The sequence below is a fragment of the Marmota flaviventris genome, chromosome 6, assembly GCF_047511675.1.
Source record: "Marmota flaviventris isolate mMarFla1 chromosome 6, mMarFla1.hap1, whole genome shotgun sequence".
Classification (NCBI taxonomy): Eukaryota; Metazoa; Chordata; class Mammalia; order Rodentia; family Sciuridae; genus Marmota; species Marmota flaviventris.
The window spans coordinates 44,425,006-44,444,234 of record NC_092503.1 but is presented as its reverse complement, the minus strand read 5'-3'; the positions used below and the strand labels follow the sequence as shown (position 1 = coordinate 44,444,234).

At 34.7% G+C, this 19,229-nt stretch overlaps 1 protein-coding gene and 1 non-coding gene across 3 annotated transcripts in view; one reads left to right on the top strand and one right to left on the bottom strand.

The window, feature by feature from the left end:
• The window catches only part of Mcm9 (minichromosome maintenance 9 homologous recombination repair factor), a 77,866-nt gene that overhangs the window by 20,147 nt on the left and 38,490 nt on the right, over positions 1–19,229 (bottom strand). For both annotated transcript variants that reach the window (XR_011707706.1, XM_027953022.2), the window contains exon 8: positions 6,113–6,287. Coding sequence is in view for 1 of the 2 variants with exons in the window: in XM_027953022.2 (XP_027808823.2) it covers positions 6,113–6,287 (175 nt within the window). In the remaining variant the exon portion in view is untranslated. The remainder of the gene's footprint in view (positions 1–6,112; positions 6,288–19,229) is intronic.
• Positions 14,183–14,288, top strand: LOC114106235 (U6 spliceosomal RNA). Its single transcript, XR_003585158.2, has one exon. It is a non-coding gene; the product is annotated as a U6 spliceosomal RNA (small nuclear RNA).

The following is a 19,229-nucleotide window of genomic DNA, read 5'->3' as shown; positions in this document are numbered from 1 at the left end:
GTTGATGTATGCACCAACAGTTTATTCCTTTAAATTCCTAGTATATATTTATTAAAATCCACTCATTCATTTATCAGTTGATGGATTATGTAAGTGTTCTAGCACCATTTTTTTTAAGTGGCTATCCTTTCTCTACTGAATTATCTTGGCATTTTCCTGAAAAATCAATTGACTTTGTATCTGTGGGTCTATTATTTCTAGACCTGCATTCTCTTCCACTGATCTGTGTCTATCCTTATCTGAACACTACACTATTTGATACAGTAATAAAGTCCTCCAAATTTGTCCTCCTTCAAACTTGTTTTGGCTGTTCTTGTTGCTGTGATTTTCCATGTAAATTTAAAATCAGTTTATTAATTGTTTTCTTTCTTCTTCTTCTTCTTTTTTTTTTTTTTTTGGGTACCAGGAATGGGCACTTAACCACTAAGCCACAATCCCCAGACCTTTTTTTTTTGTATTTTATTTGGAGAGAGGGACTCACTGAGTTCCTTAGTGCCTCCTTAAGTTACTGAGACTGACTTTGAACTTGGGATCCCCAGCCTCTCTAGACTCTGGGATTGCAAGTGTGCGTTACCATGCCCAACAGTCAGTTTATTAATTTCTACCAAAAATGAAAAATTGGTATTTTGACTGCAATTGCATTGAGTCACATTGCTTTGGGAAGAGCTTAAATCTTAACAATAACAAGTCTTCTGATCAATGGAATTAGTATCTTTCTCCAGTATTCTGCAGTGTTTAGAGTATAAATCTAGAACATATTTTGTTAGATTTAATCCTAAAGAATTCCTGTTTGGGGATGCTCTTATAAATGTATATTTTATTTTGACTTCTAATTGTTCACTGCTATCAGATAGTGATAATTAATTTTTACACATTGGTTTTGTACTCTATTGATATTTTTAGATTCGTTTATTATTTCTAGTAGATTTTCATAGATTCTTGAAAATTTTCTATATAGGTGTTCATGTCATACAAAATAAAGACAGTTTTAACTTCTTCTTTTCTAATCTGAATGTGTTTTCTTTCTTTTTCTTACTAAACTAACTGGACTTCTAGCACAATACTGACCAAAAATAGTTTTGAGTAGACATTCTTACTCCTACTCTTAAGTGGGAAACATTCGGTCTTTTACCACTAAGTCTGTGATTTTTTTTCGTAGGTTTTTCCATTTAAAAGACAAAGGAACTTTGCTGAAAATTTTATCATAAGTAGTTAATTTTGTCAAAAACAATTTCCCTTTCTATTTTGGGATACAGTTTTTTCTTTTTTATTCTGCTAATATTGTGTATTATACTGACTGATTTTCACATTACACCAATCTTGCATTCTGGGGTAAGACCTACTTGGCTATAAAGTTAATCCTTTATCTAGTGTTGAATTTAATTTACTAAAGTATTGGGAATAATTTTTGTGTCTATATTCATGGATGATATTGGTTTGAAGTTTTATTTTCCTGTAATTTTCTGGTCAGGTTTTTTTGTTTCTATTATATAAATGTATTTTTTACATTTTTTTTTAACTTACTGATGTGTCTGCATTTAAAGTCTGTTTCTTTAGAGCATCGCATAGTCAGAGCTTGCTTTTTTATTCAACCTGACAGTCCCTGAATTTTAATTGTTTTACACGATTTATTATTAGTATAATTATTCATACAGTTGGAGGTAAGCATGTATGTAGCTCAGTGGCAGAGCACATACTTAACATACAAAAGGCCTTAGATTCAACTCTCAGTACCACACACTCTTTTTGTATTAATCTGTTATTTTGCTAATTGTATTTTATTTGTCCCATTTATTATTTGTTCCCTTTCTGATTATTTTTTATGATTCCATTTTATCTCCATAACTGGCTATTATTATGACTCCTCTGTTTTCATGTTTTTTCTAGAGTTTACATCGTTATGTTATTAGTCTACCTTTAAACATTATTGGACCACTTTATGGATAACGTAAAAACTTTGTAACAGCAAACTTCCGTCTCCTCCTTCTGTTCTTTAGGCTACTACTGTCATTTTTTTTTTTTTGCTATAGATAATTACCTTAGTAAGTGATCACTAAATCTGGTTCTGTTGATTATTTTTTTATTTTCTCTTATGACCTACCATTTCTAATGCTCTTCATTTGTGTAGAACCAGATTTTCACTGGGAATCATATTCTTCTGTCTGGAGAACTTCCTTTAAATAAAAATTTCTTACTCTAGATCTGCTTGTCTAAACAAATATTTTGCCGTAAATTTTGAATGCTGTTTCCTAGGTTGACAAATTTTCTTCTCAATTCTCATCTCTGTTTTTCCTTATGAAAAGTTGCTAAGAGAGTGGCTCGTGATTTTGTGCCCAGCCAGACTGCGGTAAAAAGTTTTTATTTTTCTTCTGGCCTTTTAAAGAGTTTATCTTTGGATTTCAGCAGCATGATTATAATGTGTCCGGATATATAGTATGAGTGTGTGTGTGCCTGTGTAGTATTTTTCTGCTTGAAGTCCCCTGAGTCCTTTGAATCTGTAATTTGATATTCATCAATAATTTTTGTATAATTAATTACCATGGCTTCTTTAAATATTCCTTCTGCCTCCTTTTCCTCTGTGATTCTAGTAAACTATTTGTCACAAAATTTGGCATCATGCCATACCACTGTATGTATTTTTTATTCTTCTGTCTTTTTGTGTTTAGTTTCAGGTAATTACTATAGACCTATAAGTTAACTGAATCATTCTTCAGCATAATCTAGTTTGCTCAGAAGTCTAAGGCATTTTTAATTCCTAATATTGTATACTATTTGGCTTTTCCAGTTGATACTTATTTAAAGCTTCTATTTCTACCTATATCTTGCCCCTCTTCATTCATGCTGTTTTTCTTTCTCACTAGATACTTCAACAACATATATAGTTATTTTAAAGTTTGTATCTTATAATTGCAACTTCTGTCTCATCACTAAATCTGGTTCTGTTGATTACTTTATCTTTTGAAAACAAAATGTTCTTTTCCTTTTTCCTTCCTTCTTTCCTCCCACCATTTTTCTTTTCTTCTGTGTTTGCCTTGTAATTTCTGACCATGTACCAGGCACAGTGAGTGGAAGCACAGCAAAGAATGAGATAAAACAGTTGTTTATACCAGAAAAGGACTGGTTCCTTCTAAAAGGCCATCAGTGTCTATCAGGCCATCACAGTTAAACTGGACATTGGTGATATTATTGTTACCTTATGTACCACAGACTTTTAATCCTTTCAGTATCGAAGTGCCTTTACCTTTCACTGAGTGGGGGGTTATTACAGTGCAGTGCTGGAAGATTATCCTCAGTGTCACTACTCCACAGCAACCATTGTACACCTATATTATAGAGGGGGTCTCTCTGTATACTCCTGTATCTTCCCCAGTGCCACACTGCTGTTGCTTGTTATTCAATGTACGCTCATTTTGGGGCCAGGGTGGATCTTAGTTTCCTTTGTCTTAGGCAAGGTCTATGTGCCTCTTCTTGAATAGGATTGAATACAGATGGATAAGGCTTTCTCTTCCTCCCACCTATGACTGTTGGACTCTGCCATGAAAGTATGGTGGTTCTTGGGCAGAGGGATTTTTCTGTCCTTCTTCCAATGGTAGCAGACTACTGCTCTGTACTATATTTGTATTGGTTCAACATCTTAGACTCAAGAGAATTTTTGCCTCTATTCTTCGAGAATCAGTGTGTATTTGCCTGTCTCCTGGTGAAGAGAAGGACTCATCCAGAATCAGACGGGTTTTTTGGTTCTTCCCTTTCCACAGAGGTCCTGTAAATGCAAAGGCTTACTGTCTTTCCCCCAGTAATTTATAGCTATTGCTTCATATAAGAGGTATCCATGAAGCAGCCCAGGGTCTCAGGCCTATCACCCAGAAGCAGTCACCTCCTTTTGCTAACATTACTGATGAGAAGAAAAGAGAAGCTCTCTGTTTTTCTTCCCTGCTCAATTTTTCTCATATCTGGTACAGACCACTGGAAAAGAGCTTGCAAGTGAAAAAGAATTCTCATTGTGTTTAGAGCTCCCAGTTATTCTCAACTGGTATGCTAACCCACACTTGGACTTTTGGGAATTATGAAATTTTTAGTTACGTCTTATTTCTGTGGCAGCCACCTTTTCCTTCATGCTCTGTCAATGGTAAAACAGTTTGTGTGCTTCAACTTTCCCTAGAGGGCTTGTTATACTTTGAAATTAAGATTCCTTGTGTTTATGACCTCAGTGCTCTGATAAATTTTCAGAGTTGAGATTTTTGTAGGCTATCTATATTTCTCTTATAAGGATTTTTTAGGCTTATATTTTGTAGATCTTTGCCTTTTCACTGTTATAGTAATCCATTTTTATTATGTGTTTTATAAAAGCATGGCTCGGAGAGGAGTGGAGTGGTGCACACCTGTAATCCCAGCTATTCAGGAGGCTAAGGCAAGAGGATCCAGAGTTTGAGGCCAGCTTGGGCAATTTAGTGGAAATTCCCATCTCAAAAAACAATAACCACAACAACAAAAACAAAACAACAACAACAAAAAAACAGGCTCTGTGATGGACTGCAAAAACAATAAAACTGGTTATTGCCATAGTCAGTGAAAAGCATTGTTCCAATGCATAAAATAGTTATCAAAAGATGTCTAGCCTCTTGGTATCATGAAAATTGTTCAGCTAGAGAAAGCTGACTGTGAAACTCACAACATATTTTAGATACCACAAAAAGTTCATACTAATTCACATTTTGCAAGGAGTCAGATAGTAAAGGTGGTTAATAAAATATTTCTGCTTCCAAATATTTATTCTGTAGTCTGTTATATATGGCACTAATTTTCTCCTTTTCTTAAACAGATTCATAGAATTTGTCTTAAAATTTTCCTGATAAAAGGATTAATTATTTAGAAATCTTGCAAAATATCCCAGATTATCTCTGGAAAAGGCACATGAAAATAAAACATAAAATCTACTAATCGCCAAAGATATCAATTAAATGGAGGCATAGAAATTCATTCTTGGAAGACACTTAAAAACTATATGTCTAATTTCCCCTTTCTAAAAAGTTTAGAAGTCATAATTATGCTTTCTTGTGACACTTTTATTATGAACTTACCACTTTTTCATTATTTTTGTCTGTCTTTTCCAATCAAATAGTAATATCTCAAGGACAATTTTCAGTGCATTGTTGCACTTCTTAGTGTTTGGCATGGTTCTTGGCATATGGCAGGTTCTTAAGAAACATGGAGTGAATGAACAAATGAATAGATCTGATAATGGTTCTGCCTAGTTCTTTCTGGTATGCTTTTCCTATGGGCTATATTCTGTTCTCTTTTCCTTCTTCCCTCAATTCCCATTACTTTTTCACTAAGGTATATAAATAGATCTCATAGAATCTATATATACCAGCATCTGTCTGGCTTCTAAGTACCCACTACTATTTGAAAACACTGCTGGCAGCTCTATTTGCACCCTTAATAGCAACGTTAGGGCTGAGATAGCTCTAGTCCTGTTGCGTGTGTGGAAGGCCTGGAAGCTTGTTTGTGTAGGTGGCCAACCTTTATAGTCAGGTAAGTTTCTGGTAGCCACCTCAGGGCCTGGGTGAGTGGATTTCTGTCTAAACCTGGCTTATTATTCATTCCCTTGGTTATATGTAGACAGAGATTCATGTACTTCAATCTTGAGCATCACTGAGTCACAAAAGGCACTTCATCTTATGCAAATATATATTACTTATTATTTAGGTTTCCATATGCTGTGGTCAACCTTTCATAGATGTATAAGAAGCTACTGAAAGCTGAAACTATGATCTTTTTTCCTTCTTGAATCTTTCAAAATTCCTAATACAATGATATGCCCAGAATACAATATTTGCTGAATAAAAGAAAAAAATGAGTTGATTCCCATATTGAAAACTTTTCATAAATCCATTCCATTGGTTATATCAATCTACATTTATACTTGCTTTTTCCCCAATAACTCATTTTTACCTCCTCCCATACCTCTGTATTCTAATAAGGAAAAACTTGAAAGGTATATCTTGAATGGTAATAGCTGATAATCCAGATAGAACAAATAAGGTTCCTATTTTCTCTAAACCATGAATTAAATAATCTGTTTCCATAGATTTTAAAGAAAAGAAATGCTTACCCAGCCTTAGCAACACTTATGGTTTGTTGTTCCATTGCTTCGTGGATGCTGGTTCTATCGTGTTCTTTAAGGCTGTTAAACTCATCGATACAGCAAAGGCCTGCATCTGCAAGTACTAATGCCCCAGCCTCCAAATTCCATTCTCCTGAGTCCTTTACAGCAGTTACCGTCAGACCTAAGGAAAAAAGGAAGCTGTCAGCTTTTATTTTCAAAAGCATGTCTCATACCTATAAAGGAAAAAATGCCCTTATATTAAGAGAAAGGTGTAGAACCAAGGATTTTATTTGTAGTCTACCAAAAATGGATGGCATTAGGACAATTATTTCAAGTATCAGGCAGTAGAAGGCCCCAGAAGTTCTTATGTTCTGGAATATATTCAGGATTTTATTGTAACTAGAAGTCCCCATATTTTCTGTATCTCCTTTTAGGTGCCCTGACTGAGTGCTCTACTATTGGAAGGATCAAATAGATCTCCAGAGATCTTATGACAAGAAGGTCCATATATGCTATTTATAGAGAAGGGTCTGATTATAGAGAACAGGAATTATTACATGAATATGTATACATTTGTTAAAACCTACAAATCATAAACACCAAGAGTGAACCCTAATGTAAATCATGGACTTGAATAATAATGATGTGTATCAATGTAGGTTCCTGAACTCTCATAAATGTTTCTCTCTAAAACTCAAGTTGTGTATGTATGGAGAAGTGGTATGGAAGGAACAAGGCATTCATGGGAACTCTATTTTCTGCTGTTTTGTTACAAATTTTAATATACTGTAAACAACAAACTTTATAATTAAAGAAAAAAAATGTGGCAGCTAGGCAAAGATTTCATCTACATAATATCATACAGTATACAAAGAAAAATGATAACTTGATTTTCACCAAAATAAACAATATTTGTTCTTCCAAAAACAATGTTAAGAAAATGTGAAAGGCAAGAATTTAAATGTGAGAGAAAATAACTTTAAATTCTGTCTTATTAAATGACATGTATACAGAGTATAGAAAGAATTCAAGAAACTCCATAAGAAGTAAATAGGAAAAAAAAAAAAAAAGACCAATAAAAAATGGGCAGAGTTGGGGATAAAGCTCAGTTGGGAGAGTGCTTACCTTGCATGCACAAGGCCCTGGGTTCAATCCCCAGAACCACAGGGGGAAAAAAAATGGGGGCAAAAGGTTTGACCAGATTTTTTACCATAGAAAATAAACACACAGCAAATAAATATGTGACAGATGTTAAACATATGCTCTCTTCTGACAGTGCAGGCCTTTGAGACTGCCCTAACCAATATGGTTAAAGCAATGCTCTGTGATTTTCAAGGCTGGATCATAAAAATGCCATGCATTTCTGCCTTTTTTTCTTGGAACGCTAGGTTTTGAGACCAAGCAATTATGTTATGAAAAAACTAAAAGCAACCCAGATAGACGCCTTTCTGAAAAGAAAGTGAGACCTAGGACCTATATCCCTGGGTGAGCTACCAACCTATAGCCAGTGCCAAGGTGGCAGCTATGAGTGAGCTATCTTGAAAGTAGGTCCTCCAGCCTCTAGTTGAGCTATGTTGGTTGATGTACAAGGGAAGAGAGAAAACCTGTCTTAGCTGAGACTTGCTTCAATTGCAGATTTGCAAACAAAAATAAGCTTCTGGATTTTGGAGTGTTTTTTTTTTTTACTCAAGCACTGAACAACCTAACCAAAGCCAATAGAAGAAAGACCAACAACTTAATGGAAAAACCATGAAGAGACTTAAAAAGGTATTACACAAAAGAAAAATCCTTACAATCAATAAATATATAACATGCTTACTCTCATGAGTAATGAGAGTACTTCAAATTAAAGCCATAATGTGATATCATTACATACCCACAGATATGGCTAATATCTAAAAATCAATTCTCACATGCTGCTAATGGGAGTAATAACAGACAAAACTACATTGAAAAAGAGTTCTTGACAATATCCAACACATTGTGATTATATATATTCAGAAATTCTACTGCTAGGTCTATTCTCTAAAGGTGTATGATTGTGTGCACCCAGGGACAGATGTGTATAAGAACGCTCACAATTCTTAACATTTACATAATTCTCACAAATTCTTCTTGGATAGTTAAACCTAGAAACTGAAGAGTCTACCAACCAGTAGAACAGATAAATAAATTGTGTTACATTCATACTATGGAATATAATGCACAACAATGCAAAATAAAATACAGCTAAACACAACATATATGAAACAATGAAATAATATTGAGCAAAAATATAATTTGGTTAATGTAAAGGGAAATAAAACCAAAACAGGCAAAAAAAAAATTAGTGTTAACAAGCTAACAGACCTACTCTACAAGAGATTTTATGGGGAGTCTTTCAGGCAGACATGAAAGGACACTAAACAATAAATCAATTCTAATCTATGAAATAAAAAGCACTAATAAATATAACTTCTTGTTGTTGTTTTTGTGATGCTGGAGACTGAACCCAGGCCCCTGCATGTGCTTAAGCATACACTCTACCACTGAGCTATGCCCTCAGCCCCTAAAGGTAACTTTTATGTATATGAAAAAGAGTATAAAACATAATTTTGCTTGTAACTCTTTTCTTCTCTTATTTGATTTTACAGAATATTAAGTTTATAAAGCATGTTGATTGCTTTACAAAAGATAATAATTTGTATGGATAATAAAGGAAGATGGAGGGAATGGAATTATTTACTAACGAGTATTTTATACAATAAAGTACTGAAGAAACACAAGAATGAAGAGACATTTGTAGAAAACAAAAAGAGGAAAATGGCATAAATATGTACTTTATTAGTAATCACACTAAATGTAGACACACTAAATACGTCAATGAAAACAAAAAGGTTGGTTTAAGAATACAATCATGCTAATTTGTTTAGTATTGTCTATAGTTGCTTTCACACTACAAAGGCAGAGTTCAGTAGTAGTGATAGACATTATCTGGCCATCCCAATCTAGAATATTTATATCTGGCCTTTTACAGACAAAAGATGCCAACTTTTTTTTAAACATTTTTTTTTTTAGTTGTAGATAGACACAATATCTTTATTTTATTTATTTTTATATGGTGCTGAGGATTGAACCCAGTAGCTCAGATGTGCTAGGCAAGCGCTCTATAACTGAGCCCCAAGGATGCCAACTTCTGATGTAAAGTTCTAATTTCTACTTTGGGACATCACACTTTTAAAAACAGTTTTAAGCCAGGCTCTATGGTGCTTACCTGTAATTCCAGCTACTTGAGAGGCTGAGGCAAGAGGATCCAATAAAGTAACTATCCAAGAAAAGGTAGAATGTGCACTTGACAGTGTAAAAAGGTATTTATGCAGTGAATACGTAACCACTTAAAGGACTAAAAGTTCTAATAAAAAAACTACAAGTTTTCAACTCTATGATTCTTAGAAGTATACAAGGGCTCTTCCACTCTCTGTAATCTGGGGCAGAGATAATTACAAACTAGGACACCTAAGTATTTTAGCCCACTTAATTAATTTCTTGAATCCCAGTGATAGAAGGGAAAAAATGTTAACTTTGACTTTTCAGAGGGAAGAAGGGAGAAAGAAATATTATTTATATTGCTTAAAAGGTGATTATATTTAGGAAATATTTCCTTATAAATGTTGGGTTAGTAGGAATAGGGAAGGCAGTAGAAGGCAGCCAGGGGGCAGAAGGGTAAGCCCAATTCATTCCTGCTTCTTGGAGATTTGTATGTTCAACAATTCAGCCAGCATTTATTGTTAATATCAAAGAATATGCTGATGAAGGCAGCATAACGTGCTCAAATACTTTGTTGGTCAGGGATTAAATCCAGCTATATAATAATGTTTAATTATAAACTTGAACTCCCCTGAACCCACCCTTTCCAATCCTGCCCCCTCCCCCGACCAGATACTTTACATCTCCTTCCTCCCCCACACTTTCTTTTTCATTTCCCAACTAGAACTTCCAATTGATATACACTTATATATAAATATCCTTTAAAAAGTACAGCTGTCATGGGAAGTTATAAAAATTGAAATTGCTCAATTAAGTGTTTGGCAATTTGGGCAGAAAAATTAACAAAGGATAACAATAGCACTTATCTTCATGTTGACTTGTGGTGTGCATGTATCCTAAGGTAACGCTCAGAGGGTCAATGAAATTTATTGTATAAATATTACATTTCCTTCATGATGATATGGAACTGCTGGCCCATTTTAATAAGATTCCTTAAGAACACAATGGGTGGAACGGTTATTCCGTTCACCAGAAGTTATTGGTAAACCAGTTAGAACATCTACACTTAGAACAACTGAACAATAAAAAGGGAGCTAATCACATCATGGCATCACTTCTGGAATGGCCTTGTAAGAAGCTCCACAGACATGCTCCAGTAAAACCAGCGTAACTGGAAATTATTTTTAATAACCCAACCAGTTACAGTTTTTAGAACACAGTAAACACATACACACACACACACACACACACACACACACACACTCTCACACACACATATACACACACACAAACATATTTACTCAAAAAAATCTTGATAAGAATAGCAGGAGTCTATGACACTTAAATCACAATCTGTACCCCCCCCCCCCCCACAGCGTTTAGCTGGATAAAAGCTTCACAATGGATGGGTGTAGTCAATAAGAGGGGCTCTGTATCACCTCAGTCTGAACAAGGGATAATATATCTCACCAGAAAAGTTTGATAAGCATTTTTTATCTACTCAACTCTGATAATACAGGCTAAATCCCTGATGGCCAAGAGATCAGGGACCTTCCTTCTTCCTATACTCGATCACAACCCACAGACCTAGGTGTGACATACAAAAATACAGGGACAGGGGTTCCACTTAAGTTCAATTCAGCTCACTCTTAGGGTGAATATTCTAGTCCTGAAAAGGCAAAGCTAATAAGAGCAGAGACTACCATTCCTACCCAGAGCCTGGGACAGTGGCTCAGAGAGTTTGACCAGGTGGAGAGGCTACTAGGATTTGGATGATTTAAGTATATGCCCAAAGGGTTCATGTGTTGGAAGCTTGGTCCCCAATGTGGTAGTGTTAGGAGGTAGTAGAAGCATTTAAGAGGTACAAGATGACTGAGTCACTGAGGGCACAGACCTTGGAAAGAACTGATAATAGTTTTTGTGGGACATTGGTTAACTCCTGTGAGAGGGCTATTTTTATAACAGCAAGATTGGCCCCTCCATGATCTTTTCCTGGTTTCTTACATTTGATCTCTCCCACTTGTACATGCTCTTACTATGCCATTCACCATAATATGATTCAGCCAATGGGGGTGAATAACCAGAGTGAGCATCATGATCTTTGGACTATGAATCTCCAAAACTGTGAGATAAATAAATCCCTTTTCTTTATACATTATCCAGTCTTAAGAATTTTGTTATAGTCATGGAAAACTGACTCATACTATACAGACAGTATAGTATCAGACACAGAAACTGAAAACTCCAAAGTTCTCCCTAAAAAAAACTGATTTTATTTGGAATACAGTGCAGGGAAGTGACTGCCTACTCAAAATTTTGAAGAAAATAAGGAGGAGGAGGAGGAGGAGGAGGAGGAGGAGGAGGAGGAGGCGGCGGCGGCAGCGGCAGCGGCTGGTAGCTTATTTAGTAATAAACTAAACCATAGTTGGTGCTAGTTTACCATTTAGAACCAGGAAAAGAGCTAAGAAGACACCTCTTAGGGTCAAAACAAACCTCAAATACCTAACAAAAAACTACTTCTGACCAGATGTAATTAGTCCAGAATACCTAGCAACTTATGCCCTGGGGTTTTGTCAAAACTAATAGAGAGTGCCAGGCCTATAATCCCAGCAGCTCAGGAGGCTAAGGCAGGAGGATCGCAAGTTCAAAGCTAGCCCCAGCAACCTAGTGAGGTCCTAAGCAACTTAGCAAGACCCTGTCTCAAAATTTAAAAAATAATAATAATAAAAAAGACTGGGGATGTGTGACTTGGTGGTTAAGCACCCTGGGCTCAATCCTTTACCAAAAACAAAAACAAAAAACTATAGAGTAGTAAGCAATAAAGGGAGCCTAACAGGTACGTATTACACCAAATAGGGCAGACAGCTTAACAAGGAGATTCAGAGAAGAGAAAAGTCTTGCTGAAACCATTATCACCCTCAAGTGACTGCATGCATGCAAAACCCTGTTCCCTTTAAGGAGTAACATCAGAGACTATACTGCCAGGGTCACATAATTCACTAAAATAACCTAGCTGAGTTACTTAACACATAAACAAACAACAAAAAATAAGCCCTGGAAAGGGTGAAGGGAATCAACAATATACTAATTAAAATACTCAGTTTTAAACAAAAATTATAAGACACACAAAGAAGCAGGAAAACATGGCCCATGCATAGAAAAAGAAGGCAAGAGACACTGGCTGTGAGAGAGCCCAGATGTCAGCCTTAATAGGCAGAGACTTCAAAGCAGCAATTATAAATGTTTGAAGAACCAAGGACAAGGAAAGGACAATATCTCAACAAATAGAGAATATTAAGATATTAAAATGATAAGAAACAAATGGAAATTCTGGATTTGTAATGCACAATAACTGAAATGAAAAACTCACTGGATGGCTCAACTCTAGAACTAGCAGACAGAGTTGGCAAATCTCAAAACACATCAGTAGAATCTATGCAATACAAATAGAGGGGAAAGGTATAACAAAAAAAATGGGTAGACACTCATAAAAATGTTGTATGTCTTTAATGGACACATATATAAATAATGGGAATATTAGAAGAAGGAAAGCTAATGAGACAAGCAGAAAAAAAATCTTGGAAAAAATAATGGTTGAGAACTTTCCAATTTTGATGAAAAACATTAGTTCACACACCCAAGAAGCTCAATAATCCTCAAGCAAAATAAAGAAATTCACAAAAACATAGTCAATACACTAAAAACCAAAGGTAAAAAGAAAAAATAATTAAGTAGTAAGAGAAAAACAACTTTTCACTTATAGGGGAGCCCCTATAAGATTGAAGAGATAACTGTTAACCCAAAAGACAAAAAGTAACAAATATTGGCAATGATGGTGATAAAGGAGAACTCTTCTACACTGTTGGTGGGAATGTAACTACTATAATCAATGCAAATAACCATGTAGAGATTTCTCACAAAACTAAAAAAAGAAATACCATATGCTCCAGCAATCCCACTACCAATCCCATTACTTTGGCTACTTTGATAGCCAAAGGAAAGGAAATCAATATGTCAAAGAGATAGCTGTACTTCCATGTTTATTGTAGCACGATTTGTAATAGCCAAGAAAATAAACTTGCGTGTCTATCAACAAATTAATGGATAAAGAAAATATGGTATATATGCATAATGGATTACTATTAAGCCATAAAAAAGAATAAAATCCTGTCACTTTTGGCAACATGGATGAGTCTGGAGGACAGGTGTTAATTTGTAAGCCAGGCATAGAAAGACAAACACTACACAGTATCACTCATCTGTGGAGGGTAAAAAAGTTGATATCCTAGAAGTAGAGAATAAAACAGTGATATCCAGAGGCTGTGAAAGAGAGAGAGGACATAAAGAGATCGGTCATGGTACAAAACTATAATCTGATAGGAAGAATAAGTTCCAATGCTCTACAATATAGCAGGGTAACTATAATTAACACTAACTTATTATATTCAAAATAGCTAGAATAGAGAATTTTGAGTGTTCTCACTACAAAAAAAAATGATGTTTAAGGTGACATATGTGCTAATTACCTTGTCTTGACCAATGGATACTTGGACTAAAATACCACACTATACACCATAAGTTTGTATAACTATTGTTAATTAAAACTGAAAATAAGAAAAAGATTAAGAGTTGAATTATCAGAACATGTGAAGGTCAGAGCCAGTGGGACAACATATTCAAAATGCTAGAAGAATTAAATTGTCAACCAAGAATCTTATATCCAGCAAAACTATCTTCCCCAAATGAAGATAAAATAGACATTCCCAGATAAACAAAGCTGGGAGCATTAGCAGCAAGCAGACCCATCATAAAAGAATTACTTTTAAGAAATTACTTAATGTGCAGCACATATACTAAAATTGGTATGAAACAGAGAAGATAAGCCCAGCCTCTGCAGAAGGATGACATGCAAATTTGTGAAGCAGTCAATATTTTGTATAATGTACCAATAAAAAAGTGGGAAAAAAGAAATTAAAAGAAAGTTCAGGGTCAAAGAAAAATCACCCCAGACGGTAATTTAAATCCATAAGAAAGAAAAACAAGCATCAGCAAAGGTAATTATGCAATTAGCAAAATCAGTTTAAAGGCATATTTCTTTCCTAAAATGATTTTTAAAGAAATTGTATAAAATAACATAGGTAATTACATTGTTGGGCCTATAAAATATAGAACCATAATATATTTTGCAACCTAAATTTTACCTTAAGGAAATGGGAAAAAGAAGAACAAACTAAACCCAAAGCAAGCAGAAGGAAGGCTAGAGGTTCTAGGTAGGGCAATTAGGCAAGAAAAAGATACATAATAGGCACTTGAAAGGGAAAGGGAGAAGTAAAAATATCTCTATTTTCCAGACTCTTTTTTCAGGTGACATGATCTTGCATACAGAAAACCCTAAGGAGGCCACTAAAAATTTATAAGAATAATTGAGTTCATCAAGACTGAAGGATACAATAAAAATTGTATGTCTATTCAGTTGCAAATAAAAATGAAAAAAATAAGATTAATGTTTCAATTTACAAAAGCATCAAAAGAAGAATAATGTACTTGGGAATAGTTAGCAAAAGAAGTGCAAAATTTATACTCTGAAAACTACAAAATATTATTGAAAAAACTAAGGGGGACCAAATAATTGAAAAGATATTTCACATTCACTGATGGAAAAACTTAATACTTTATTAAGATAGTAATACTCCTCAAAGTAATCTATAGATTCAATGAAAATCCTATCAAAATCTCAGATGGCTCTATGCAGAACTAATAAGGTATTCTTAAAATTCATATGGAAATTCAAGGGATCCCAAATAAATAATCTTGAAAAATGAACTAAAGTGGACTTATTTCCTGATTTCAAAACTTACTACAATGCTATAGTAATCAAGAAAATGTGGCAATAGTATATGATTAAGGATCAACAATCTGGGTGCAGTGGTGTGTGCCTGTGATACTAGTGACTCAGGAGACAGACAGGATTGCAAGTTTAAAGCCAGATTCCACAATTCTGTGAGACTCTCAGCAACTTAGCATGACCCTGTCTCAAGATAAAAAATTTAAAAAGGGCTAGGAATGTAGCTCAGTGGTTGGAAAAAAAAAAAAAAAAAGCGAGAGAGAATATGGATCAATCACAACTCACAAAACAGAATTGTCTGGAAATCTGGAAATAAACTCATTCATTTCAGGTCAGTTCATTTGCGGGGGTTACCAGAGATTGAACCCAAGGCCCCTTAACCACTGAGTCACATCTCCAGCACGTTTTAGATTTTACTTTGAGACAGAGTCTTGCTAAATTGCTTAGGGCCTCACTAAGTTGCTGAAGCTGGCTTTGAACTCATGATCCGTCAGCCTCAGCCTCTGGAGCTGCTGGGATTACAGGTATGAGACACTGCATCCGGCTGGTCAATTCATTTTTGATAAGAGTTCCAAGTCAAAGTATACTTTTTTCATTAGATGCTGTTGGTAAATTGGATATCCAGAAAATATGAATTTGAATTCCTGACTTCAACCTATACACAAAAATTAATTTAAACTGGATCAAAGACCTAACTGTGAGGTGCTAAAAGTATAAAACTCTTAGAAGAAAGCAGGTGTAAATTTCCATGACCTTGGATTAGACAATGGTTTTTGAGAAACTACACCAAAAGCACAAGCAAAAAACAAAAACAAACAAAAAACAGGAGAGAGAAAATTGATACAATATAGGCCCTTTGCTACAAAGGATACTACCAAGAAAATTAAAAGATAATCCATAGAATTGGTTTAGATTTTTGCAAGCCATGTATTTGATAAGAGACTTGTATTTAGAATATGTAAAAACCACAACTCAATAATAAAAGAATAAAAAATGACTCAATTAATAACGGGCAAAATATCTGACTAGATACTTTTCCTTAGAAGACAGGCATATTGCCAATACATAAATGAAAGGTGTTTAACATCTCTAGCCATGAGGGAAATGCATATCAAAACCACAATAAGATACTGCTCATACACTATCATAGCTGTAATCAAACAGGAACAAGTGTTAATGGTAATGTGGAGAATCTGGAAGACTCACACATTACTGGTGGGAATGTAAAATGGTGGCTCCTCAAAAGTTTATATATATATATATATGACCAAGGAATTCTATTTCTAAGCATATACTCATAAAAATGAAAACCTGTACATAAATGTTCACAGCAACATTATTCACACAAGTCAAAAAGTAGAAACAATCCATCAAGGGATAATAGATTATTGGGTAATTAAAAGGAATTAAATATCAGTAAGTGCTATAACATAGATGAAAACATCAAAAAGAATGAAAGATGGAGGTTGCAAAAGACACCTATTATATAATTCTATTTATATTAAATATCCAGGATAGATAAATCTATAGACAGACAGTAATTCAGCTGCTATCTACTTGTGAGGGGAAGGGAGCACTGGGAGTGATAGCTAAGGGTATAAAGTATGTTTTTGAGATGATGAAAATATTCTAAAATTGATTGTGGTGATGGATGCATAATTGTGAATATCCTAAAAACTGTTGACTCAGTTACCTTAAATGAATGAATTATATGTTATGTGATATGTTTATATCTCAATAAAACTGTCATTTAAAAAATATTACTGTGTAATCATACCAGATGATACTTGGAGGTGGATTCATTGTATGTCAGAATCAATACCTCTGCAGGCACAAATTATAGCAACCAAACATCTACCAATTAATTACGTATTAGCTCATTTGTGAAAACTGTCCCCTTCTTAACCTTCCCAGTTTTTGACTCTAAATGACTGTGCATATAAGGCCTCCCATCTCACAAAGCCTACTTGCCTAGTTTCTGCCAAGCGTGACTCCATCTAATGTCATTTGTCTCTATAGTAACCGACTAGAAAAGGCTGCTATGATCAGCAGTGGCTCTGTACAAGCAGTGGTCTAGCCTAGAGATGTCTTAAAGATTTGAGTCCTTTATTGATCACACTTTTCCCCTGTATCAGGTAAGAGAAGATCCTCTAATGAATGGGAGAGGCAAAGGTTAGAGACAGAAAAGGATGAAACATAAAACACGAAGGAAGAGAGACTAAAGGAGACTAAGTTCAAGAATGTAAAAGGAGCTTGATTTAAAAGAGAATGAAGAAGACATAGTAAAAAAAAAAAATAGACATAGAAACAAAAAACAATTGTGTTAGGCATTTCTATTCATATTCTTTTGGCCAAAACCAATATAATATTAAGACCAACAAACTGTCAACAATAAACATAATTATGGTGCTTCAGAAAGCTGAATGAAGCCAGACACAGTGGCACACACATCTGTAATCCCAGCACCTTAATCCCAGACAGAAGAAGAATCACAAGTTTGAGGCCAACCTGGGCAACTTACAGAGACACTGCCTCAAAACAAAACAAAAAGGGCTGGAATGTTAAAATGGGCAAAAGAAAAAAGTCAGTTTCTTACTATTTCTAAAGGACTTTTAAGTAGCCTGTGTTTTTGAGCTGACCAGTATCCTGATATGGTAAGAGGATGAGATGATATCATCCCATTTAACAAGGATGCTGGTGCTCAGAAACCTACTTTCTTAATTGTTCAGTGGTATGGTACTTGCCTAGCATGTGCAGGATCCTTGGTTTGATCCCCAGTACAAAAAGTAAAACAGGAAGCTGAATAATATAATTTATAGCTCTCAAAGTTATAAATATGTAAATCATAAGAAATTAAATATACCTATACTTTCAACAAACTTGTAATCTCATGATGGGAAGCAATGAATATAAGTGATGACTTTGATTAATGAAGTAGAGCAGAGAATAGGGAAAGAACATATTATGCAATGGACATGGAAACCTTATAACATGTACAAGGCTACATTTCAGGATGTGTAGTTCCGTCCTCCTCTTTTGCAGCAGAAGGCTGGATCTCTGTAGTACCTCCATGGGGAGACTCCCCCAGCTTTGCCTGGGCTGAGTCCTCTGCTCACTCACTGCCTACATATACCTGCATTCTTGCTTGTTAAATGGGATGATAATACCTCATCCTCCACCATATCAGGGTACTGGACAGCTCAAAAACATAGGCTACTTAAAAGTCCTTTAGAAATAGTAAAAAAAAAAAAAAGAAAACTTTTTCTTTTGCCCATTTTAACATCTATCAGTGAAGTTACAAGTAATACGTTCTATTTTGTATCACACTTATTTAATTACATAAATTACCTTTCTTACTAGACCATAATGTCTTTGTAAGTTTTATCTTTGAACATCTCACTGAGTCCAGCACAGAAATTTCACATAATACTCTCTGTATATATGCAATGAATTATTACCCAATCATTACTCTGGAATTTATCCAATTTAGCAATATCCATAAACTACAGAAAATTTGTACATTCTACATTTTTAAAGAAAAACTTAAAACTATCATTAAATTTTGACATTTCATCACTAGTCAATAAAAGACAGCCTTTTAAACTAAAGTTCATTTAAAAACTACTTTGGTAGAGCACTTGCCTGGCAATGTGCAAGACCCTGGGTTCTATCCTCAACATCACAAGAAACAAACTACCACAACAACAAAACCCAAAAGAACACCAAAAAACAAGTCTTACTTTTTTTTTTTTTTTTTAAATGATGGGGACAATAATACAATTGACTCTTCAAAGACAACTCAATGAAGTGATAACATTAATTATCCCAGATGAAAAACCAGGTGATGTGAACAAAACTAAGACATTAGTACTTTCATTCCAATGATAACTTTTGCAACAGTCAGAAATTGAGACTCAACTTAATTCCTAGTTATAATATATTTTAATACAACACATTTTAAATTAATTTTATTTAGTTCTACAGTATTTTACTTTACTCTTTCATCTTATGTGTGACCTCACTTTGACTTCA